We start from the raw sequence: 27,049 nt of genomic DNA on the forward strand, positions 1-27,049 counted from the left end.
TATTCGCGGAATTAATCGGCACGTATAAGTGTCATCATCGAACATCTTAACCAGAGTTTCAAGTGACAAGTTTATTAAATTGAGAATAAGTTTTAAAAATTTTGTTCTTTCAATTTTGTATTTTTTTTCAAATTTTTAAATATTTTTTAATATTTTGATATTTTATATTTTAAGGGGATGCTGGAAAGATGGACAAACTTGATCAAGGTCACATATGGGACAAATATAGGAGAGGTGATGCTGCTACTGCTTTTAAAATACTTCTTGGTAAGTGATTTGCTTCCGTAGTGCACAATTTGTCTTATTAATAAATTGCTCTCGTTCATAGAGTTCCATGCTCAAAAAAGATCATTTTGCCATAAGTTGAGTGCTATCGGACTCTATGGATTCGAAAATATTAATTTGAATAAATGATACAACTGCACAGAAAAAAAAATGGAACATAGCCAATAACATATGTGATTGCGGACTGCCAACTACATAAAATACTCAATACAATAATATTTGCTATTATTGCAAGTACAATGTTGATACTGCAATAACATATATTATTGTATTGAGTATATCTGTAGTTGGCAGCCCGCAATAACATATCTTATTGAATGTATTACTTTTTTTTCAGTGTACTGTTATCATTCACTTGAAACAATTTTTTATTGATATTAGCTACAATATTCCATTGTGGAAGTATTTATATTATTTTTATATTATTTACAAAGTTTATCATTACGTAAATCAATTGCTCTTTATCAGTTTTTCTATAATAAAAAGCATATATTTTAAAAGTTTTGAAAATTTTATTCTTTCAATTTTTTTACTCTTTTTTCAAATTTTTAAATATTTTTTTAATATTTTGATATTTTATATTTTAAGGGGATGCTGGAAAGATGGACAAACTTGATCAAGGTCACATATGGGACAAATATAGGAGAGGTGATGCTGCTACTGCTTTTAAAATACTTCTTGGTAAGTGATTTGCTTCCGTAGTGCACAATTCGTCTTATTAATAAATTGCTCTCGTTCATAGAGTTCCATGCTCAAAAAAGATCATTTTGCCATAAGTTGAGTGCTATCGGACTCTATGGATTCGAAAATATTAATTTGAATCAATGATACAACTGCACAGAAAAAAAATGGAACATAGCCAATAACATATGTGATTGCGGACTGCCAACTACATAAAATACTCAATACAATAATATTTGCTATTATTGCAAGTACAGTGTTGATACTGCAATAGCATATATTATTGTATTGAGTATATCTGTAGTTGACAGCCCGCAATAACATATCTTATTGAATATATTACTTTTTTTTCAGTGTACTGTTATCATTCACTTGAAACAATTTTTTATTGATATTAGCTACAATATTTCCATTGTGGAAGTATTTATATTATTTTTATATTATTTACAAAGTTTACTATTACGTAAATCAATTGCTTTCCATCAGCTTTTCTATAATAAAAAGCATATATTTTAAAAGTTTTGAAAATTTTTCTGGGAAAATTATGTGCGTCCAGGTTTTAAATAGTTTAATTATTTATTTTCTTTACCGTGTTTGTTCCAATAGCACGACTACTTGTTGAGCAGCTTTTATAATATTCATTATGTCTAATCAACGTATTCTCGTATATGTCCGGAGTTGCAACAGAAATGTCCGGGATTTTTGGTCTGTAAGTTCTTGTTAAAAAAATTTTTATATGGCAACCCTACTCGCGCCCCGCTCGAAGCTTCTGAGTTATAGATCTAATATACTTATTTATTTATATTTATTAAATTAAATATGTCGATTAGAATAACCAAATAAATTCTCTCTTATCGAGATCAATGGACATTTATAAAGATGTCTAATAAAGATTAAATAAAGATACGCAAAACGATATATATTTCTAATGGATGTTTGTTGGAAGTTTAGTGAATATCTACCGGAAAATCTGAATCTCCATGACAAACGTTCAATGAATATTTATTAGAAATTTCTTTATGTAAGTTAACATGAGTTTTGTAATAGAAAATGCGTTTAGGACTTTAATGTATTTTATATGGAAACACATATGGAAAACAATTATGGAATTATGAAAGCACTATTTTTCAGATTCGCATTCTACGGGAAAAATCTGTTAAAATCGATTGCCGTTCGCCCGATCTTTCCTTTGTGTCCCAGTGTAATTTTTAACTATTATGATTCTCTGAAAAACGTGTTTTTTTATAAATGCTCCATACATTTCTAATCTTTTTGAAGGAAACTGAAAATGATCGATTGTTTGAAACTTTAATTATCCTAGTTGATCTTGAAATACTTGGAATGATTGCAATTAAAAATCGCTGCAACGTGCAATGAGTTAAGATGTCATACTGTTTGCTATACAGTGGTAAATCTAAAGTAAATTGTAAGGTTACAATGAAAACTACAAATGAGTGTCCATTATAAAATGGCTGTATTTAGGGGCAACTCGATACAATCGATACATGTATTGTATTTCACCAGTACACAGTGTTCATCATTTTTTTTATATCGTGTTGTAATATTATAGTACATAACGTTACAATAACATGGTCGCGTACATTTAACATCACATAACACACACACACACACACACACACACACACACACACACACACACACACACACACACACACACACACACACACACACACACACACACAACGTACATACACAAACAGACATACAATATTCTTTTCTGAATCCTCGTCCTTTCTGACTTTTCTCCACTCTAGGACAAAATGCGAGTAAGTAGAGTATTCACTTGAAAAGTCGGAGTTTAACAAATTTAAAAAAAATAATTGAATAGTATTTTAGATAAAAATGATAAAACCGGATTTATTTGTACTATTCTATTTCACGAAATTTTGTTTAAAAAAAAAAAATTCCATTTTAATTATATTAAAATATCGCTATTATGTTTTTCTCTGTTTCATTTCCTATGATTATTACATACTCTGATTATTCGTATATTTTTTTTATGATAGCCGCATCTTGGCATTTTTATAGCTTAACTATTTTAGCTTGTATTATAATATTGAATTTTAATATGGTATTAAATTTTTATTAAATTCTGATTATTGTGTGGAGCCAAAACTATTTCCATAATTATCGAGTGCACTTGTTGTCAGAATGACTTTTTACTCATTATCAATTTACTGTCAGAATATTTTTACGAACTTTATTAATTTACTTAATTATCGAAAAAGCCAATTAAGCGTGAAAACAATTATAGAATGTTTTTAACATCAATCTCATCTAATCTCGATATATGTATACATATGTTAAATGCACTCAATTGCATATACAATTATGTCTATCATTTTATACGAATAATCTTTTATTTATCATTGATAAGTAATAAATTGACTTCTTTTCAAACATGTAACATTAGAAAGCGAAGCATATAATTGAAACAATTCCGAAGAAAATAGAATCAATTACAGTGAAAAATAAAATAACAAACAATAAAAATCAATTATAGTGGAAAACGAAATAACAAATTATGCCTAAAAGCTACTCTTACATTAAACGTAACTGCTCAAGTATTTAAACACACGAATGCTTTGAATAATTACAATAAAAACTCGCAACAACAACAACAACAACAACACGGATACAAACCGTTTGGGAAATTCGATATTATTCATAGAAAACATGTCGTATAACTTTTGCGGAGTAAAACTTCAATAACGTACAACAACAGCAGCATCAAATAGTACATATAAAACAAATAAACGACAAACGTATTCTTCCTTTGCCAAATATCCTTGTACACGCATTAAGTCTAACGTCGTAAAAAGTCACGCGTTTAGGCCTGCTTGTCGCTTGAGAACACGTTTCGCCATAACGCAATAATAAACTATTTAGAGATATTTGTTCTAGAAAAATAACGTTATGGACATTCCTTGTCGCGGATATTCATCGTTACATCTCTCATGTTTCATCTCTCATAGCCTTCTTTTTTTTTTTTCAAGTAAAAATATAAATATTTCGTTCACAGCACGATATAGCTCTCCATGTAAATCCATTTATTGTTTCTTTTTTTTTACCCTATTTTCTTAATACGCCCCGACTATAATCTTCGATCACAACTCGCTTCGACATCTTGTTTTCAGCTCGCTTCGTGCGTCTCTTTTTATCGTGTCCTTTAGAACGTGATTATTTTCAATGAAAAAAAATCATAACTGTAAAATGACCATTTTTTTATCTCCAAGCATAATGAACGATCTAATTAATTAAAAGACGGAAACTGAAATAGTCGCGATAAACAATTTTACTTTAGTTTCTTTTCAAACGTGGTCTCCAAATCTCGTAAAGTAAAACTGTAAAAGTCAAAATCCACTCATGGGACTGAATAGAATTTCTATAGAAGTAATGTTTTGCTTCTACTTTTACTGTGACAAATAATGACTCGAATAATTGCACAAGCAAATTTTCACTCTACAAGATGTAGAAAGTATCATTCAAGATAATTTAATTAATAATTATGTAATTAATTACATTAAAATAATATTAATATAATACTATATAACATCATAATATAATATAATTAAATTATAAATTAATTAATTATTCTATATGTTTTCTTTCCTTAATTTCTGTGAGGACATTTAGCAGTTGGGATTCTCTTTCATTGAAGATTCTCGATTGTGCAGGATCTCTGTGTCAGACGTTTTCTCACTGGTAGCTAGACTGAAATATAGAAATACACGCACGTACTTGTCCAGTTAACATAGCTTGTACTCTCCATAACGTTTAACAAAGTTAATGAAAGACCTTTCCTTATTAACTATAACTAGTTTGAACATCGTCGTGTCTCGGCCGCGGTGTTGTGTGGTACACGATTATTGCCAGCTCTCGCGATTTTATCTGATTTTTATCTCGCATAGCATTTAGGCGCAAAAAAGTTTTGCCACGCGATTTAAAAGAAAGAAGGTTGACAAAGAGACAATTCACATAAGGAATACGTGGAGTTTGTCTCTTCGTCGCTACAGACTGAAATTAAAGTAACAAACTCGATCCATATTATGGACTAAGTTTCCCGAAAACACGATTGGCATAATTAGCGGAAAAACTAGGATGACGCAACTTCTCAAACGACGCCCAAAAGATACAACGTTTAAAAATGTTGCATGCCAAGTACACGATTCCCCATGTTGCCTACAATCACACCTATAAATCGTTTCGTAAGAAAGCGATGTAATCGAATCGGTATAATAATCGTAGATCCTTAATGAACGGAAGATCGGGTCGCTTAGTAGCGACAGCCCTCGCAATTGTTACAAACTAGTTACACTTACTTAACAATTAATCGTTTAATTATCGTCTAAGGTAATCAGGTTCTTTCACGCGTATCTATTTAACATATATGTAGTTTGATTATTACGTGTTTGTGGTATATCAACGTGTGTTTGATATTAAGCTAGCTGATATTTATTACATCCCCTTTTGCTTATTTGGGTTGCTTAGGCGAACTTCGAACATCATCGAAGTGATTTAGGTGCCTCGAAGTCGCTCGTTTTACAGAGTGCTTCGACTGCGTTTGAAATATCGATTCGAATCCAAGATGAATTCCAAAAAGTCGCGAAGCATCGTTAAAGTGAATGAATCAAACACATGATCTTGATTAACGACGATATCGGGAAATAACAGTACTGTGCTCCATCTTGAGAACACATCTTTATAAAAAGATGAAAATATTTGCACAGTGCACGATTGTATCATAAATTTCCGAGGAAATATATATGTATCAGTTTCAAATAGAGTTATGCTTAAAGGAAATGCAATTTAGTGTAAATAGTTTTTAAACTATTTACACCAGCGTTTATTTTCTTCTATTTCTATATCAATTCTCTTTACTTTAATAATAATATATAAATCTAAATAATCTTTAATAAGAATAACTTTTAATAATGTTCCCACATCTTTAAATAATTAGTTAAATAGTTTTCTTTCTCATAGTAAATTGTACCTTTATTCCAAACAAATAAAGTCGATAATATATATACTTTGCAAAAATTTGTCCTTTATAATAATCTTTATAATTCTTAACAATAACGAAAATAACGTGAGAGTTAACAAAATGGTGCGCTCTGCTAGTCGACGCTACTACGATCGCCAAGATGAGACGTGAGATTTCAAGTTCAAACATCGCGTAAAACACTTATGAGAGACATTATAAGGAAATAATTGATTTTCTCCTACAGTCTCCTTTTAAAAATGCAATAGTTAACTTATCGATTTACTCAAATAGCTGACTCGCGGGCAGCGTTCGACGATACAAGCTAGCAGAATGTAATAAAGAAGAATCTCGATTAAATATAAGATCAGAAGGAAGACTCACGTTCCTTTACATCTGGAGGGCAACCTTGATACATACAGGATGTCCTAAGAAATATAATGAAAAGATACGTATACTAATTAAAATTCCATTTTCAACATAAGCGTGTATTTCCAAGACATCCTGTACGTAGGCGATAATTAACGGCAGGTCTGCGAGGGACCAAGAACATTCTTTGTTAACTCCTGCATATCTAACAATTCAATAGAGAATACATGACTCGTATATGTGTATATTGTATATAGTAATATAATACAATGTAAAATGTGTGTAGGGTACCTCAAGCATTTTGCATTCTTTTTGCACGAGATCGTGTGAAAAATATTATTCATTATTGGAAATTCCATTAAATTCCACAATTATTTAATTAATTATCAAGTACTTGAGATAAATAAGTAAATCTGAAGGAAAAATATATATTTAAAAATTAATAAAGAAGAAATTTTTACAATTTTTCATTTATCTTCTTTGCGTTAATTATTTTAATTTGTTTTTTAATTTGTAACTCTTTTTGATCTGCGATAATTGCGGCAGAAAGAAAGCGCGTGACTTTCGATACACCCTGTACAAAATGTAATACAATATAGTGTAATGCATTGCATTGCAACGCAATGTCATATGATTCTTGTTACGCTGCACAGCAGGATTTGGCGTAAAGTGTAATCTATAAAAATATCTCTGCTTTGAGGAGCAAATAATAATATAATAATAAATATTTCGAAGTATCTCCAAGAAGTCGATTCTCGCGAGCAGAAATGTAATCACGGAGAGTATGGTAGAATTGGACAGGGGAGAAAGAGAGAATTTTTCACTTTTTAAGTGAAGAATGTTGCACTCCTGACTTTTTGAGGGATGATAGGAACAATTTATGTACCACATAATAATAACTATCAATTGTTACTAACGGTACAATATCGACATCAGTTATTAGTTTTTATACGTTAAAATATATGATTAAAATGACGGATATCATAATATAACAATTGTTTGTCTAAATTCGCATAAATGTACCAAATATCTCATTGACTTTTTTTCCCCTCAAATAGTTAGGATAATTATCATTTCAATGAATATAAAGTGCATTTAATATAATTAAAATCTAAAAAGCCTTACGCTGCATTTTTGAGCGTACAGACACGATTCTCGTATTTTTATTTTCGCAATATCATTTTCTTCTATCGTGTCGTCAGAGATGATCCATTCTTTTTATACATATAGTATAGAAATTCACTGTGTGCTTACGTCAACAATCCTTTTGTACTTACACTTACGCACGTCGCACCGCCACCGATATTACAAAAAAAAGTTAGGCGAAGTCACATCGCGCGTTACAAATTCTCGCAAAATTCAGTTTAAATAAATGTACATTTCCAAATGTTTAAAATTATCTTAGAAATTGTGAAAAGAATTAGGATTATTACACCAATCAATGAATAAATAAAAACAACTCAATATCTGTAATTATATTTTAAAATAAAAAAATAAAAATTTTTTAATGAAATTTGTATAAAAATTAGAGCTAGCAGAAAAAAATGTTAACTAATTTGCAATTTATTTGGAGATATTATTAGCTTGATATTTTTCTTAAACTGTTATTTATATCAATAATTGTTCAGCGACTGGTGCAGTGACCCTGCCATTCGGAATTTTTCTAACGCTCAAGGATAACTTTAATCATTCAAAAAGAAAAGAGATAAGAAATGAAAATAGAATTTTAATTTCCGTTTAAATCGAATATCACATTTATTCGTAATTAGCCCAATTCTGTGATAAAAATTTTGAAATAAGATTTGATTTTTAAAAATAAATTTTATAAAAAAAAACTTTAGTCACATATAATTTTACTGGAAAAGAAAGTTATTTTTACTGGAATCGTGAAGTTATCCTCAAGGATCAAAATAACTCCAATTTAAGATTAAACAAGGCAATTAATAATTGCCATTATTAGCCATACATAATTAAGTATATACTTATTCAGCATTAACTTAATCGTCTCTTCCAATCGTAACACACTCGTGGGACTGTCATTTATTTACGAGAGTTAGTAGTAATTTTCATTAAAGGGCAGAGATGTGAATGGACAGTATACGGAAAATTGATTTAGTAAAACAACCATGAACTTCACAGATTCAGCAGATCTATAGCTGTAGTATACAAACAGTCAATTTTCTATGTTAAAATAGAAAAGTTTTATAGTTAAATAAAACAATTTTTTGCGAAAATCAATCGAATATATGGACTAAAATTTTTAATACAAAATATTAGCTGAAACGATGTATACTTTTGCTGCTGTAATGAAGAAAGCTTGTTACATTAGCAATTTTCATCACAACAGATAATTAGTTGCAGCTCTAACAATTCATTCATTGCTTTCAAACATGTTTTCTTTATTAAACTATCAAATATTTCCTTAGTTATAAATGTTGAACTCGCGCAATAAGCTATACTTTTGCTGAATCATCCAATCTGTTTCTTTTTTTCCATAATAGGAAATCTAACGTACGTGACGCCGTCGACGTGAAGTGGCTTGTCTCATTGTCTCGGCATTATATAGATATATAATTTCAGGATACTTAATGTTTGGAACGGACCTGCGTATATATCTGTTTTTTTTTCCGGTAACTTTTACCGAAGTTTTTCAATTAAACCATTAGAGATATTGTCGTTCGGACGTTATACATTGCTATTTGTGACCTATTATCAAGCTGACGCTTTACTTTCTCTCTTATCTATATCGGTATGTCGCCGCATAATGTGCGTACCATGCTGATTCGCTCAGGTGTTTGATTTTTCAGGACGCGGTGTTTCGAGTCGTGGTGCTTTCGGCACTTCATTATCGAACACGAGAAGAACGACCGTTTGTTACGAGCGTGGGCGGGTAACATGATCAACTGTCTCGAGATCGTAAAGCATAATTATTGTAGCATCTATCGTGAAACGGGTACTATGGAAAGAAAGACACTGCCAGGTGGGATATCTCGCTTCGAGATATATAAGCGTTAAGAAAATATATTATTGTCAAAAACACGATTATATCTCTTCGCTTGTATATTTCGCATGTTGAAGGGTCTCTGCCTGTGAATGTTACACATAAACACTTCCCTTTCTTTTCTCTCTATTTCTTTCTCACATGGTACGCCTTCGTAAATTATCGACGCACTATTGAGAGGAGACTGTTATACGTTTAATAGCCCGAGCTTTTAGAAATAGCGTTATTTTTGTTCAAAATTTGTTCAATTGATTAAAAGACATATTTATTGAGAAATAAATCATGATTATAATTATTAAATGAAAGTGAATTATAAAAAACTGAATTTTTTTGCCTGCAACTTATCGAAATTCTTTTACAACTTAATTTGATGTATTTAAGCCAAAAATGTATATTTTCATCACGTTACAACAGTATTCTATCGGAGACGCGACGTAAACTGTTTGCCCAGAAAATAATGTAAATCAAATTCTGAAGATCTGAAGACAGGTACATTATATCGAATTAAATCATTATTCGTCAAGCGTACATTTCTTATTGGAATCGTGCTTCAAAATTTGATTTAGATTACTTTCGCAGTAAAATCCTATCGACGTTTCTCCCGGTTCGAAAATCTCCGGCTCTATGTATCAAAGATCACAGCTTTCGCCTGCGGAAATAACACACATTAATCGCATGTCACGTATCATATGTACAGGCAATCGAATCTGTCGAAGTCCCTTGTATTCTCGACAATCTGAACTCCCATCGGTATTGTACTGTCCTTTCAAATTGAACGCGCATTCGCGCCTTGGTAGGCTCGCCGTCAAATATAATATAATCGTTGATCGATCAGATTAGAAAGCAACAGAATTTATTGTCTAACTCTACCCGCAATTATCATTTCCGACGAGCGCTGCAGGTCGCAGTCGCCGCGCTTTTCACGTTTCGCTCGTATCTGGAAAGAAAAGTGTTCGAACAGCACGGATCTCGAAACACGCGCGTTTCACCCGAAATCTCTCTTCTAAAATAAACTATCCATTCTCTCATTTTCCCATTTTATCTTTTGGCATATGCACGTACAGTCAATCGGTATAAGATTATAAAATAATTTCGTGATATTTAAATTTTCAAATAATTTGTGAAGAAACTAAACATGAAAAAAAGATTTCTTAAAACAACTAAGAATTTCGCCGATTCGGCGAATCTATAGTCTTAGTAAATACGGACAATTTTCTATATTGAAGTAGCAAAGTTTTACAGTTGAATAAAATTAGCGATTGTAATTAATCATATTTGTTATAACGACACAAATTTATTAATAAACAGCAAGCTTTTTTACAAAAAGCAGTTGAATATATGAATTAAAATTTTTAATAAAACAAGATGGCGCATACTTTTATCGCTGTAATAAAGGAAACCTATGTAGCAATTTTTATTGTAGCAAAAAATTTATTCAATAAGCATACTGATAATTACTATCAAACATAATTTCTTTGCTGAATTTCAAATCTCTTTAATTATAGATGATGAATACGTGCAAACTATAGCTTCGCTGAATCGTCCAATTTATTTTTTCCGTGTAAATAAAAAGCAAAATTATAAAATGCAGATTTACATTTAAAAAAGGAATATTCTAATTTATTTAGTTGCCTCTGAATTTTTCTTAATTACGTTTTATAATAATATTTTTTCTTTATTTGGGCGTTTTATTTATTTAATGTTATGTTAATACTCGATAATACTTTGATAAAAATTTATTGTGATTATTCTAATATCTTCTTTAAAACGTTTTGTCATAATTTTTTTCATTTACTATGGGTTTGTCGTATTTTTATTCTCATAAAAACCAATAAAAGAAATTGTAAGAAATTATATTTAAAAAAATATATAAAGAGGCTTATTTTATTTTATTAGTTTAAATGCTTTTTTAAATAATCATAAAAATTAATCATTAATTTGTGAACGATTGTTAAAAGTTCAGAAAGTCAAAGAAAAAAAAAAAGATTTCTATACCCGATTATCGGATAATCTTTTTATAAATAAATATTTACAATACAATTTTTAATTAAATGCTAAACGTTTATCAAGTACGTAATCTTTTTTAATGAAATGTTTAATCAATTTTAGTTTGATTAAGAAAAGTCACTTGTGTGTATGAAATCTGAAAAATACATGCACACATACACACATTCGCGTGCATGTATACATATTTTTTTATCGAAAATATAATCTTCTACCGAGATTCACAAATTATGATTAGTATATTCAATCCTCCATTGCTGTCATATGAGGTCAGTTCATAATTAACTATTATTTTAATTGCACAGATGCCACAGAAGTTGACTCTGATTCAGAACTTTCATATTACATCTGTGCAATTGTATGGCGTACATAAATGAATAAAATCAAATTCAATAAAAAAATAAATAGCACATCACACACGCAAATTAAAACAAAATTACCCCGATTGATGATACGCAACAGATGCGCTCATATGTTATTATCATTTCGATCTCTCGTCCCTCTCGCAACTTGCGCTTTACACCACAATTGCGCGTACTTAGCTTCCGCTTTGTGTCGGGTTGGACTACGCGCGCGTGCATGCGTGCGTGCATGCGTGCGTGCGAATGTTATGTATATGGAGCGCTGGCGGCGGAAAGGATATATGTACATATAGTGTATTAAATATATGTATGTACGTATGTATGTATATAACTATCTATAACGTATTTCATATATGTTTTCTCTTCTTATCTCGTGGTAGCAACATCACATTACGTATAGTGTACAATAATCCACAGCTCCACCACATTTATACTCGCGACCTCCTTTTTTCTTTATCTGTCACTATATGGGTCGCTAGATATTACCTATTTAGATCTATATTGCGCGTGCTAAGGCGCAGAGCTTTCTTTTCTCTTATATAACACATCTAAAGGTACATGCATACCGTAACATAGTGCGCACGTAGCTTACACGCTCCTGAATTCGGGCGCCGACGATGCGGCGAGCGATACTGATTGTGTGATAGCGGAAACACGTCGTCGTGCAATACATTTTCATCCTCTGAAGGATCGTAACGGTAACAAACCCTCCCGTGTTCACGAACGAAGAGGTACTCGTGTTTTGTGTTAATCACCCTGATTGTGTTCCCGCATTTTAAGGGCTTCTCTCTTTTTTCTCCTCGCTAAAAACCATTGCCACATACCTAATGACCATAGATACTTGTTGATTGTTACATTGGCGCCTACAGTCATTGGGAATGTAACGAGGGATTGTCAATGGTCGCAGAATCAGTTCCGTCCAGAACTTCATCCGCAAACAATCCTGTTTTAGTCGTTAGATTCATGATATATGTAGGAATATCAGATTTAACATTCTCGTGGATGCGCAATCGTTTGAAGTAGTGGCCATTCTTGGACCAGATCAGAAATTTATCCAAATTTTTGAAGATTAATGTCGCCGCCATTACGCGCAATGTTACACCTGATCTGACATCATGACTAGATTATTCGATAATGAACGTTATGAACATCTTTCCAAGTCTCGTACGCTTGAATAACAATCGTGCTCTGCTTGAATTGTTCCCATAGGAATGTCGCGATAATTCGAACCATTTTAGACTTTCAAAGCACTTATTCAATCAGGGCACACTCGTCCATTCGACGATGATCGTTTACAGAAACGCGGCGCCGCGATCATCGCGGTCGGTTCACGCTACGTGCAAAAGCGCCTAGTGTTCAATCACCCTTCGGCGTGTCGTCGGCGTGCCCGCTCTAAAGTCTACTAACAATCGAGGAAGTGATGGCGATGAAAGAGCGACGGCAAAGGACGGGAGACGTGTGCACGTATGTATATATGTGTGTGTGTGTGTGTGTGTGTGTGTGTGTGTGTGTGTGTGTGTGTGTGTGTGTGTGTGTGTGTGTGTGTGTGTGTGTGTGTGTATGTGTCTCTGTGTCACTACTATTGGATTTGCGCGCGTCTCTGCGTGTAATACAAGCGGTAAAAACACTCGAAGTACGATATCCTTCATGTGCATCGCGTCTCAAAGAAACGAGCGACGCAAAAGGAATCATATAATATATCGTATAATAATATAATAACATATGTATATTTGTATATATGTATATATATATATATATATATATATATATATATTATGTAACATACGTGTATACTAGTATATATTTCTGGACTTTTTCGCGGGGGAGGGGAAGGCGCCCAAAGAGTTGTGGAAAGCTAAGTAATAACTCCTAAATTCTCCGCACCGCAAAGTTATCGGGGAAGGGGGAGGGGGAGATAAAGATCACGGGTACGTAAAAGTCTAAACAAAGCTCGGTTGATTGTTCCGGGTGGCGGCGGTTCACGCCTCCCTCCTTCGTCGTTTGGACATATTCTCTTTTTTACCGTTTACATTATATCTAAAAATTTCATATATACTCGTCTAAGATTAGTCCGAAAGAGCGCGAGGTGTATTTGTGTATATAATGCGTGTACGTATGTGCAAAATTTTTCGCGGAAGAAAGTCTCTCCTCTCGAATTTTTCGAACGTGAAGCCGAAACCTTGCTATTCGTAGGACTCGCGCGACTTCCGCTCGAACCCGAAAACTTCTGACGCCTTATCAATTTTCTGGCTGCGCTACTTACGCGCGAAACTTCCAACACATCGCTCGCGAAACCTTAGCAGTAACGTAAAATTGGTATGTTCGTGCGATTTCGATCGCGCGATTTGCTTCCGCAATCTCATAGCGTCGTACATGCCGCTGTCAATCGATCGTCAATGAGTTTTTGATTCTTCTCTCGACGGTCTCCGCTGCGATAGTTTTATGGGGCACGAAACGACTTCTTGTTACGATCCTACGAAATCGAGGAACTTGGTTGGCGGATCCGTTTCTTTTTCTTCGTCGAGGATCCTCTTTGGTATCTTCGAATCTATATCTTCTTTTGACCCCCGAACTAATTTTTCGACATTAGGATCGACACGAATTCTGAAATACGAATAATCCTTTGATTAATAGTATAATTCAATACACAATTATGACAATTTAATTATTTATGTAATGATGATAGAATATATTATGCAAATGTTATACTATTTAAAGTGGCACATATACCAACAAAAATCAAAACCGAACTTTACAAATATTTATGAAAAAACGAAAAAAAGAAAAAGAACCGCGATGGAAATATTTCACTAAAATTGTAATGAATAAAACATTACTGAATCGTATATGAAAATTTCTTTTGATTGACCCATTTTCAATATTATTTCATTAAGATTTTAATACAAGGCATACGAATTCAATACAAGACATTAAGATCATAAAGAATTCAATAAAGTTTAAAATGAAAATCAATGAAATAAACACAAGAAATGTAATGAAATTATTCAGAAGGGTTTATTAATATTTATTAATATTATACATCAGTAAGTTAAAATTAAAATAGAAATAGAATAGTGTATTATCATTGAAAAATCAGTGACATATTTATTTCACTGATTGATAAGTTATAAATCTACTACTAAAAATGTGTGCACTTTTACTGACTTTACATATTTCTCACTGCTTGTACTTTACGGAGTATATTAACATTTTCTAGCAAATATGTCATGCAACAGTGTGTATGAATTTTAATTACTTAGAGCAAAACATATTAGGTATAAATCTAGGCAGGAAAATTACCTTCATAGTTGACCATTCCGTCACCATCTAGATCCGCCTCCTTGATCATATCGTCGACCTCCTCTTCGGACAGCTTCTCACCGAGATTCGTCATCACGTGTCGCAACTCCTTCGACGATATTAAGCCATCATTGTTCTTATCGAACACTCTGCAAGGAAAATACGCCTAAAGGTTTAAATATATCTTAAAAGAACTCCTTCTTTGTGCGCAAAAGGAAAGTTTCTTTCAATACCATTATGCTGGAAACAATTAAATACTTGAAGTTCTTTATATATATATATATATATATATATATATATATATATATATATAAGAAAAGAGGTTATTACCGGAACGCCTCGCGAAGTTCGTCCTCCCCGTCGGCGCTTTTCATTTTCTTCGACATCATCTGCAGGAATTCGTTAAACTCAATAGTACCATTTCCATCTTGATCTACCTCATTCACCATATCGCGCAGTTCCGTCTCTGAAAGAAGTGTATTACCGACTTGCTTTATATATAGCTGTTCCAGACATTCACAAGATGCATTTTGAATGCGTTCGAGATTCGCGAGGAGCAAATTATTTACCTGACGGTCTTTGACCGAGAGACCTCATCACGACCCCTAATTCCGCCATCGTAATCGTCCCATCTTCATCCTTGTCGAAGAGCATGAATGCCTCTTTGAATTCTGAAATAACGTAGTTTCTCGTCCTTATCTGATCATTACCGTACTCGAGACAAATAGTTATTATTCCATACTTGAAACGATATCTCATTATTCACTGATTAATTGCAAAGCTCGAAACATGGAATATACATATTGATACAGTTTGTGTTATTTTTATTAATAATCTCTGTTAATTTTTTTCTTTAAATTAGTCTATGTCGTTAAAAATTTATGATAGAATTCTGTTTATGTGTCCTGTGTTAAATGTCTCGTAGTGATTCTAAAGAAAAAGCTGACTCAACTATTCTAATATAATCTGTATGTATAATTATGGGAATGTGAACTGATCCGCGAAGGTTTCCTCGATTTTTATATCTCGTTTCTGTCCGACATACTATATCTTAAAAAAAGGAAGAAGACAAAACTTAAAAAATGCCAATGTTGCGGCAAGTAGATCGTAAGTTAAATATAATCAATATCATCGCGTGTCAACGATGATGTCACTAAATGTAACGAGCGATTCACGTGTAATAAACGATGCATCAATTATTTATTATGCTCGGCGGGTTTATTCGCTTAGTTTCATTTAGTAAAATAACTTTTATTTTTGGTATCTTTGGATCTATTACGTTCTGTCTTTTAAATTGTTTCTAATACTCTAATTTCTGACTCAGCATCGAAATATTAGGTAAACAGAAAAACTGCTGCCAACTGGCTCGCACTTATACCACATAATCAATTTTATGTCTCTCGTGTATCTGATAGCGAATTCAAAGTGTCATTTTTACATGAACATAATGAATAAGATAACGACGACTTGTACAATTATTTCTAAAGTTGTTAACCGTACTAGTACTTTGTGTGTGTAATATAAATATATATATATAAATTTCAAAAACTCACGAATTTTGAATTAGATTACGAAAATTAATTATTGCTAGTTCATTAATTACTTTACAATTAATCTTATAATTGCTAAATTATTAAATGTCAACTCACCTGCTACCTGATCTTCTGTGAGTCCATATTCGGACTGAAACAGAGAAAAGGACAAATACCCTATGATTTCGTATACGTAACACAATTTTGTTTTGCATCTATGAAAATTATGTTTTCCATATTACACATGGATGCATGCAGCGTTAAGTGGCATCTAAAGATATTGCCTCTTAATTATAGGCGAATGACTTTGCTCTTCTATGATCTGCTCTCGTATGATACAGAGAAGATATTGAAGAAATTTTGGCGAGATGCCCGATGCCAGAAACTCCGACGCGAAGGGAGGTCATGTAATGAATTATTAATAATAACGTGTCGCAACGTGATAGCGAGTCTCGCGACAAAACGGAGCAACTGGCTGCCCGAACGCTTTTTACTTCAGCGACGTTTCCTCACGATTTCTCACGAACAAATTTTTCATTTTTACTTTGCATACGTCGCGTACACACATTTGGACCGCTGCCACATCCAGAGAGCGGTATACAATATTTTTACTTACACTCAACTGCCTAATTTGACCGTCTATCGTGCTGGTCAGTCTACGTAGCTGTCCATACGCGTGCGTGTATCTCTTTTCTGTCTCTGCCATAATCGAATGCGATCACTCCGGGAAAAAAAAAAAAAGGAAACGTCGGAAGTGTCTCTTGACGGGAGATTATGCGAGACGTTATTATATACGTCTGGGTTTTGTCGTAATTATCGTCGAGCCGCCATCGAGACCGACACTTTCGCTTCCGCTACAAACGTGACGTTTTACGTCGACGCGTAAAAAGGGAGGAAGAAAAGGAATAACGTAAACCGCACTTTTATCGTGATCTCCCGGGATAGAGGTCGGCGCATATAATCATCGCCGCGATGACGGATCCGTTGAAAGCTGCTCGGAACCGAACTAATATTTATCGACTACGGTCTCTCTCAAGGCCGTCGCTGGTACGTCAAGAAAGACAGACAGACAGCTAGAGCTAGAGAGATACGATATATCCGGAAGGCGCTCACACGCTCAGACCTCTCGCCGTCGCCGTCGATCACGATTACCTCCCGTTTACACGGACGGGTAAAATCGAGAAGGCGAGATGTTTGAACCTATAGAGGCGGTTCTATAAGGCCGACGGATATATCTCGTCGTTGGGGGTTTTATTTTCTTCCTCCGATAAAATGAAACGTCGAGAGCCCGACGATCACGGTCGGATCAGGCGATCGTGTGCACGATATTTCACACGGCAATCACACGGGCGACACTATTCGAGGATATGATAGCTCGCGGACGAGTAAAAATAGCCGACGACGTTGCGGCATAGAAGAGAGAAATATGTCCACGCGCGAGAGCTCGGTGAGTACGAAATTCGCGCGCCTCGCGTTCCGGACTTGCGACGGGGTTCGTTTCTCCCGTTTCTCTCTCTTAATCGTCACTTCGCAATTGCCCCTTTAACTTTCGCGGTCGCACGGATGTTACTTCCACCGCTCAGCCACCTCGAAAACGAAAGAAGAAGAGGAGGAAGACACGCGCTTCCCGCCGCGGCTTCCGGAACACTCGGTATCGAGAGCGCGATGAACGGCAGATGTCAGCGCGCAAATGACAAAGGCGCATGTGTTTGGGACTTTGGCAACCTTAGTCTGTTTTTAACTACCAGGTCCCCTCTACGGTTAGACGCTTAGGTGACTGCTCCCTTCCCCTGACGATGCGTGGACAGATATTTTGCTCGTCGTGTCATTTTGCCCGTTAAAACGAACGAGAATGAACTTCCGGCAATTGCTCGCGTTATTTTCTCTTTAATTAAAATACTTTCAGTGATTTCAAGTGTCAATACTTTTCTCGTCTTTATAATGCGAAAGATATTCATGTCTTATTCTTGGAATTTCTTGGATTCTGCATTTGTTTTTAAATAGTAAAAAAAATGTGTTAAATTTGATACATTTTACGTATTTTAAATGACTTATCTAAATTTTTGTGTCTATTTAACAAGATAAATATGTTAGAACATAAATATTACGCAAAAAGTTAATACAAAGGGTTAACGTAAATTACGTAAAAGATTAGCACAACCTGTAGAAGCATTTTTTTCTTTGGTAAAATTACCATTTACAAAATGTGTGTGTGTGTGGCACCGAATTTGGAAGTTTCCTAAATTGGAACCCTTTTATTTAATATACCTTTTATTTAATATATAAAAACATGATCCGTTTGGTTAATTAAAGAAATAAAAACCGATTCATGAATAACAAATGGAAATTAGTTATACAAGATTTTTAAAAGTGTTATTAGGAAAACAAGACAGAATCTATTAAATTTTCATCACTAATTATTGCTTATATTAAGTAAAATATAAAATATTGATGAGATACATTCCAGTACACATTCAGCAACTCTTCCCTATATAACAAGAAAATTATGTGTAAAACGTAATAAGCGTGTAAAACATAATAGTCATAATGAAAATACAAGTTCGTAATAAATGCAGAACGATTATTTGCTAGAACTACACACTAACCGCGCAATTTACATAAATATCAAATATCATATCTGAAGCTGTCACAGTCTCATGTAGAAATACAATCCTAAAATAGAGCAACGCAATCGAGGAGTTGTCGCTAATTATGTCAATCCGATTAAGTGACAGCACGATGTTATTTTCCTTCGACGTCTCTTGACAACGCGTACGCGGCGTATATTAGCCGAACATGAAGAACTTATCGATCGCTCATCGCGTATTCAACTGGGTCAGATCGTGTCGTATTTATTACCGATGTGCACGCATTACGCGAAGCGCACGCTAAGTTGACAAAGGCGACTCATGACACGATTCGATCCGTCATGAGTCGATAACTGTGCTCTCTCGTCTTTGAACAGAAATAATTATGTAGCTGATTCACGCATATCGTCTGGAAAGATCGTGTTAACAATTTTACGGCAGACTAAATAATCGGTCGAATTTAGTTATTCATATATACACTGCATGATACTTCTCGCCCAATTTTAATATTCGTGACGTGTCTGAAAGATATTAAACTCAATTCTAGTTCAATTTGTACAAATTGAAGGTGATTTTTAAAGAGTATTTGTCATTTGTTAAATAATTAAAGTTGGATAATATTGATAATAATTAAGCTATACTAGTTACAGTATACTAAAACTAAAGATGTATTAATTGAAGATGAATTTGAGGAAAAACAAGATTTTTGCTTAAAAAAAAATGTTGCACATAAAGTCTCTGCAAAGTAAATTGAAATTGAAAATGTGTTAATATTTATGCTTTAAGTAAACTGTTATACGAATAACGTTATATTTTTATTTAATAATACATTTTAATAGTTTATTTACTTTTTGTATTATTAAAAATTACATTATTTTAAAAAATAATGACAAAAATTTTAATCTTTTTTGTACAAGTACTCATGATGATTTATGCAAAGATTTATTGCGATTCCGAGCAGTTCTACAAATAAATACATTTTATTTATTTATAGAACGACTAATCTCTGCGTTGCAGTGAAATTTTACATAAATTGTTTTGAATACTTAAGGTACTTTGTTTAAAAATTTAAATATTTATTATTATAATTGTTAATATTTTCATTATCATATTCCGATTATTGAAATAATTAATCCAGGTAGATAATCACCGTCAAACTTTTTGTATTACTTGCAAATATTTTTAATATACCTAGTAAAATTTGTATTTTTTCATTACTTTTTTATTACTTAAAAAATTTAAACTATCAGAAAACGCTTCTATTAGAATAAATAGCGATTTCGGAGAAGATGTTTTGACTATAAATGCGTGATATGACATTACGCACTCACCAGATTAATGGTAACGATGAGATCGTATTGTTGCCGTTGGCCCTTCTTCTTGTTTTTGCCGGTCTTCACAGAGGCAGCCTTAGGTGTCACTTTCACTTGGCCTTTCTGAGCTGATGGCTTCTGGGCCGGTTTCGCCGCGCCCTTAGCACCTGGCGGAACCTTCTGACCAGCCGCCGGCGCTTTCTGACCGGAAGCACCTTTTTGATTTACATGACCTACGCCATCCGCCGGTTTGTTGCGTGCCTGTAGAGACAAAATCTTCGTTAGCCATTACGAGATGAGAGAGATTTTATCGATGATAATCAAGTCGAACGAATGTAGGACGGAACTTATGTACATATGCGGTTATCGCGCGTTAAAGTAAGGCACGAGGTTTTCTTCTTTTTGTTTCTTTTATGTTTACTATATTTTTACAGTATTGCATATTTCGATTGTACGTAACTTCCATATTTTTTAAATATTCCAAAAGTTGTAAACAAGTTATTGAAATAATGTAATATCTAAATCTCAATGAAAACATATTAATATTATCGTTTCAACTTAGAAAGCCGCGTCGCGTTGAATCGCCGCATCAAAGCCGATCCAATATTTTTGCAAGTGTTTATGTGACGGCCCGTTCATATCTTGTGGGCGGCATAATTTATATACTGCCCGAAAACAGTGAAAATAGATTCTGCGAATAGAAATAGCGGCGAGACAGGGAGAACGTTGACTTTTTCGTCAATAAATCGAGACAAAAGAATTCATTTAAATCGGGAACCGTACCGACGAATGTTTAGACGATCTAAAAATAACCTTTTCAATTAATAACCGCAGACGAGAAAAATACTAGACTTCGCGTGGGCGAGAATGCCGACGAGGTAATTATAGATCTTACTATCTAATGTAGTCTTGACAGAGTCTACGACCTGTGTACTCGGATCGCATCACGAAAGAATCACGTAAGATTCAAGATTTTTCAGGTTTACAATATGTACTACTTTCTATTTTTGTGTTCTACTGAAACAGTCCTCAATACTTACGCTTTACAGTCATTTGTCGATTATCCATAGACAGCCTCCAATTTCAAATACTTTTAACATATCGGAAAACATAAATTCATGCTTTGTGTGAAAGTCCGTTTTTATATAAAAAAATTTTTTACCTTAAATATCATAATGTAAGTAAATTTGAATTTATTATCAAAACGAAGATGTTTACTGGGAAAAAAAGGCATTTCCTGAATTATGAATCAATTCTAAACTTACGTGACTATTCTAAATTTATGTCTATACTATAATGTAAACATGAGAGAAAATAACTACGTAATGTCACGAATTATATAGGACTAATAATAGCATTCCTTATGAATGAAACAGTGATCTAATACACTAGTGCTGCAGCAACTGTGAAGCGAGGTATATATTTTTAAAAAAGCAGATTAAACTCTTCAAAAATAAATAAATAAATAAATTGCGTGCGCAATATCACATTCTAATATAAAACGATTTGTACTAAATTCTTCGCAGTTTATTAAAATGTCTTAATTGACCTTCGGAGCGATATTTTATATCTCGTTAATAGGCAAAATCTCGAGCCAAGATAAGATTTATATTTAACTTCCTCATATTACAAGTTTATTTTAACTTTTCTATCCTCAAAGTCACATTTTCCTCAAAACATTCCCGAAATATCCTGCAAACACTCAAGTGTATGAACAAATTCTAAGCAAGTATTATACTTGCTTATATGTATATGAAACAATAATAATCTTGCTTGTAATTTCATATTTTTTAAAGAATTTAATAATTTTAATTTCAGGATAATATCATGTATTTATTTCAATATTATAATAGTCAAGAATTCATTAATATATGATTGTTTTGATAATAATAATGTTAAATTGATTTGTTGCATGTTACTTTTTATTCAATATTTTTTTCCTCTTAACTGAGGAGAGTATATTTTTCTTAATGTATAATAATTACAAAAAATTCTTTATATAAAATTATGTCCATCTAACGCTACATAATCTCATTATAGTATTTAATATTTCGAAAATAGAGATATTCTCAAAGCAAAAATGTTCTTTTTTTCTATGTACATTTCGAGTAATAATTTTTTGCATAAAAAAGGGTCAGTGCGTCTTCCCAATTATATTCCATCAGTATATTACGAAGTATTACAATTACCGTATGCTACATTCTTCAGTAATCAAATACCCCGATAATTAAGCGTTAACAGAGAATATCGCTATCCTCTTTCATCCCCTCGCTTCAGTAATGACTAGAGCCGGGTTGTTGCGAGAGATACGTACGAAAACGTGGAAAATAGTCGACATATCGATCGGACACCGGGCATACGTTGAGTGCGATCGTTCGTTGCGCATGCGACGCCACGAATGGATCGATCGCGCGACTGTGTATCAAAAGTGTATCAAAACAAGGAGCGGGAGCGTATCATTCGATGGGACATCCGCTGCACGCAGTCGAATCGAGGGGAAAATTGTTAATGTGACTAGCGATATGCTATTTTACGTTATGACATTCGTACGCGTGTACGGGCTGTCGAGAGGATGACCCAGCGGACCTCGATCAGAGCTGTGTGCATACACGTTGCAATTTTCGTTGGCAGCGCCTTTCTTGTCTTTCCGCCCATCGCCACCGAGGCGCAAGCGCACGTTTCGGAAAATTAAACTGCAACTCGGTCAGATTTGGTGGTATCAATGGCACGGCTTTGCTGCACGAGCTCAATACGTTTTATGTGCTCCCATTCTGGCGATGCAATCACTGGAATGCTTCCTAGGATTTGCTTAAAGTACGCTGGGAACGTTTTACGTTAACTGTTAATCAACAGAATTAACTATTAATTTAAAATTTTTTTTTATAAATTATATTTTGTTTAGTTAATACTGTTATTTAAAAACTATATAAGCCATAAAAATTATTATGATATTATAACATCTTCTATATCTTTTAAATATTTCCAAGAATTCGACTCAGTCATATCGCAAGGTAATAATGCCGAAATCTTTATTACCATTATGATTAAATATTATTATGTTGGATTATTTATAATCGCTATCTTGACACACTGTGCTGTACAATTTCTATGCAGTTGATATCCAGTGCTAAATCGAAAATTCTAAAAGCAGGAATAAATCGAGCGTTTTCAAGCTTGTTAATTTAAATCTCTTTTGATCACAAATTGTGCATATTTTATAATTCCCGTGCAACTACATACTATATATATGTACTCTCGGCATACGCATGCATTTATCTTTTTAATCGAAAATGCCAAGAAGGCTAATATACTTGTTACAACTTGCGTCAAGTGGCAGTCGAGTTGTTGGGGTTTAAAACCACTCGCTGTCTCTCGTATCCGCATTGTTTGTAAAGCTCATTTTTCGATGCTATTGCAGAGGCGAGCTCACCGTAGGTAGTCTCGCTCCCCGGGGGGAAATTAATAACGATCGTTAATGGATGCTTACGAAAGTTCATCGACGACGACGGACGGGCTGGCGGGGTGTAGAAGCGGATGACTTACTTTCATCCGGTCGATTAAATCGGATGGCGCGTGCATCGTGTCCATTTATCGTTCGTACGCCAGCGCATAGTGTGTCATAGTAACACAGTTACGTTACATACGTTAAGTAGCAACCGCGGAAATGCGGATTTAGGTCGCTAACTGCGGGTATTTCACATTACGGAATGGTGCGACTAAAGGGGGCCACTGATTAGCCCTTAGGGTCGATCGATTTTACGAGTCCCAAATGGAATCTTGATAGTCATTACTTATAATCAATCTACATATACGTCGTTCCGCGACACATACGTGAAGCGAAAGTAGAGAACGATGTTAAATGCCGGGCACGATAGAGTTGAATAAATCGAGAGAATAATTCCGTACAATAATACAAAATATACTAAACACTTCATAAAAAATGAAAAATGAGTAATTGCATTGGGAGCTTATAAACGATAAAGCTTTTTTGCATATAACAGAGAAAATATGAACGATGAAGAACTTTGGTGGTCACGTACATATTATCCGGTGCACATTATTCGGTGCACGGTTCCGTTCATATTGGTAAATTTCTGTTGACGACAAATTATTAATTTTATAATTAATTAAAACCTGTGTTTAACCTCTTCTCTTTGACGCATTTTGGGAAAACGACCACTTACTCGAATATTATTAACATATTGCATAGCATAGATGCATCGCTTGCGATATATTGATGCTTGTTAATAAAATAACAATTACCTTTGATTTTCAATCAAAACGCACCACTAACGCTTTGGATTATTTTATAAAATAATCTCATTGTGTTCGTCAGCAGGGATGTATTTATGATAAACAATCCAAATGTCAATGTCTTCAGAGTGCTGTAGAATTTGTTGCAAAAAATGGCATGGTGAAAAGTTTTTAACGACTATTTAAAAAGCCATTTATCATCGAACTTGTTTTCTGTTATCTTGATATCACTGTCCAATTAGATAAAATCTCGAGTGTACACATGTACATCAGCGAGTTCTGTAGCATTGTTGCGAGTTGAAAAATGAATTTCTCAAACTTTTTTTCAGACCACGAGAGACGCATAGCTAATCTTTTTATTCAGAGGAGAAACAAGAGTTGCACAAAGTAAACTCGCGTGTCGCGCGTTGTTAAACTTTATCTAGATCATTGCCTTCTTAAGTAACATTATGACATGCACGCCATTTTTTTCTTTCAGCAATGCAGGTAACTTATCTCGCTCCGTTGCAATACTTTCCTCTTAAAAAATGTGACAATACTGCAGAAACAGATGCAGAAAGTATTTCCGTAATGTTACGAGGTATACAGTTAATCTTGTCACAACGTGGCTAACTATATCTTCTTATGTTATCAATATTATATGCCATGTTATATATTATGTTAGTACTTATCGCGAATATATATGCGATATTTTTGAAGGATGAATGCACAGCATTTATATAATGTATGATATGGTATGGTTCTATATAATATACTTTCTATTGTAAAATATTATTATCTATACCTTATACGGTATACCGAATGTAATCGTGCTGACATAAAGAGAGGATGTTGAGAATAATTTTTATATAATTCAGTATGAACGAATCCAAAAGGTAACTCGATTAGTTAGTGACCTGGTTACTTGTTTCGTGACAATCTTGACATGACCTTTTTTTTATACATTAATTTGCATGCATCAAGTAAAATGCATCTGCGTAGTGCGTGTTGAAAGAAAAAGAATAATTATATATTAATTTTCCTTCAGAGATAAAAATATTTTTTTCTCTTTTAATTTTTAATAATGTTAATGATTGACATTTAACACATTGTTAGATTTTTTGCACGTGCGTTTAATATAAAAATAACATTCGGTTACTTTAATTAAAGAATTTTCTACAGAGATCAAGAAAAATCCATTTTTTAAATAATCAGGATTATGACAGCAAATCATTCTCTAATAGTATCTTATCATAAACGATAATGTTATGATATAAATAAATAGTAAATGTAAAATTCTCACAAGAACAAGTTTAAGATTTTTTTTTTTTAATGAGTTTTCTCAAATTTTTAACGAAAACCGTCAATTTTGTTTTATACCTATTTTATATATGCCTCCAAAAATTATTATAATGAACAATTAAAACACTTTTTTGTTTTCTTAAAATTTAAGTTTTGGATTGGTTTAGTTTTTGTGGAAAATTCTTTAATTACATATACATAAAATGTTAATATGTTAAAGCCTTTTAATCTTCAATTTGATTAAAGATACAACAGTTGATTAGTATAATAAATATTTCTATACTTGCGACACATTATTCCCTCAATTTAATTGTGTCTTCTTTACCCGCGTAACCGCTTACGCATGCAATGTACGGCGTTATTTCTCGTCTAAAATATTTCACCCACTCAAGTTTTGCTCGGTGATATTTGCGAGCGAGACTCGGAAACCTCTTTCGAAGGATCAATAATTGGGGATGATTGCAACTGTCCTTGAAACGCTATACTTTGCGAAACACTGGAGCATCATAAACCAAACAGAAACAACGGTGATTGTCATTGCAAATATGCAGTCAAGTGTGGCTTTCATCGATTTCATTTATATAATCTCAATTGCAGAGTTTCCAAATATTTAGTATGCTATGTTTTTCGTGAACTACCTCATTTTAATTGTAGATTTTTAAACAATAATTTTAATGACAACGATGAAGGACATCGGTTTTTAGTAATTAAAATTAACTGGAATACATTGCATATTATGACGAATACGCGCGCGATTATTACGTAACGAAATAAAATTGTACTTTTTTTAGTCCTTTCTCAGTATGCTCCAAGACATTCGGCAACAGATTTGTGCCGAAACTACGAACTCTCGTTGAAATCGCGAAGCCATTGATGGCCTAGATTTTCCAGATTGAATAATGTGTTCCGCAGTAAGATTTACGAGCACGGACTGCGATCTCTTACCACGGGATGACTAATCGGAGAATTGTATCGCAAGAACAAATGATAAGTAGTACACGCTGCTCAATTCGTCATGACTGCAGAAAGAATCATTTCTGTAGTGCGAACTACGGCGTTTGTCCTTGGAGCGTGTCA

At 33.6% G+C, this 27,049-nt stretch overlaps 2 protein-coding genes across 7 annotated transcripts in view; one reads left to right on the forward strand and one right to left on the reverse strand.

Moving 5' to 3' along the window:
* The window catches only part of LOC105833208, a 74,744-nt gene that overhangs the window by 1,489 nt on the left and 46,206 nt on the right, over positions 1 to 27,049 (forward strand). The window contains exons 2-3 of the mRNA XM_036286471.1: positions 175 to 267; positions 874 to 966. Of these exons, the coding sequence (XP_036142364.1) occupies positions 175 to 267; positions 874 to 966 (186 nt within the window). The remainder of the gene's footprint in view (positions 1 to 174; positions 268 to 873; positions 967 to 27,049) is intronic.
* LOC105832394 (neo-calmodulin) overlaps positions 2,424 to 27,049 on the reverse strand; it is a 60,250-nt gene continuing 35,624 nt past the window's right edge. For 5 of the 6 annotated variants that reach the window (XM_036286470.1, XM_028193757.2, XM_012673299.3 and 2 more), the window contains 6 exons: positions 20,456 to 20,698; positions 16,654 to 16,687; positions 15,574 to 15,675; positions 15,335 to 15,470; positions 15,005 to 15,153; positions 2,424 to 14,308 (listed from right to left, as the gene is read on the reverse strand). In XM_036286470.1, coding sequence (XP_036142363.1) covers positions 14,277 to 14,308; positions 15,005 to 15,153; positions 15,335 to 15,470; positions 15,574 to 15,675; positions 16,654 to 16,687; positions 20,456 to 20,698 — 696 coding nt within the window. In that variant the 3' untranslated portion in view covers positions 2,424 to 14,276. Of the gene's footprint in view, positions 14,309 to 15,004; positions 15,154 to 15,334; positions 15,471 to 15,573; positions 15,676 to 16,653; positions 16,688 to 17,152; positions 17,978 to 20,455; positions 20,699 to 27,049 lie in introns of those variants that run through there. The other variant, XM_012673300.3, reaches the window with a different exon arrangement.

The sequence above is a fragment of the Monomorium pharaonis genome, chromosome 4 (assembly GCF_013373865.1).
Source record: "Monomorium pharaonis isolate MP-MQ-018 chromosome 4, ASM1337386v2, whole genome shotgun sequence".
Taxonomy (NCBI): Eukaryota; Metazoa; Arthropoda; class Insecta; order Hymenoptera; family Formicidae; genus Monomorium; species Monomorium pharaonis.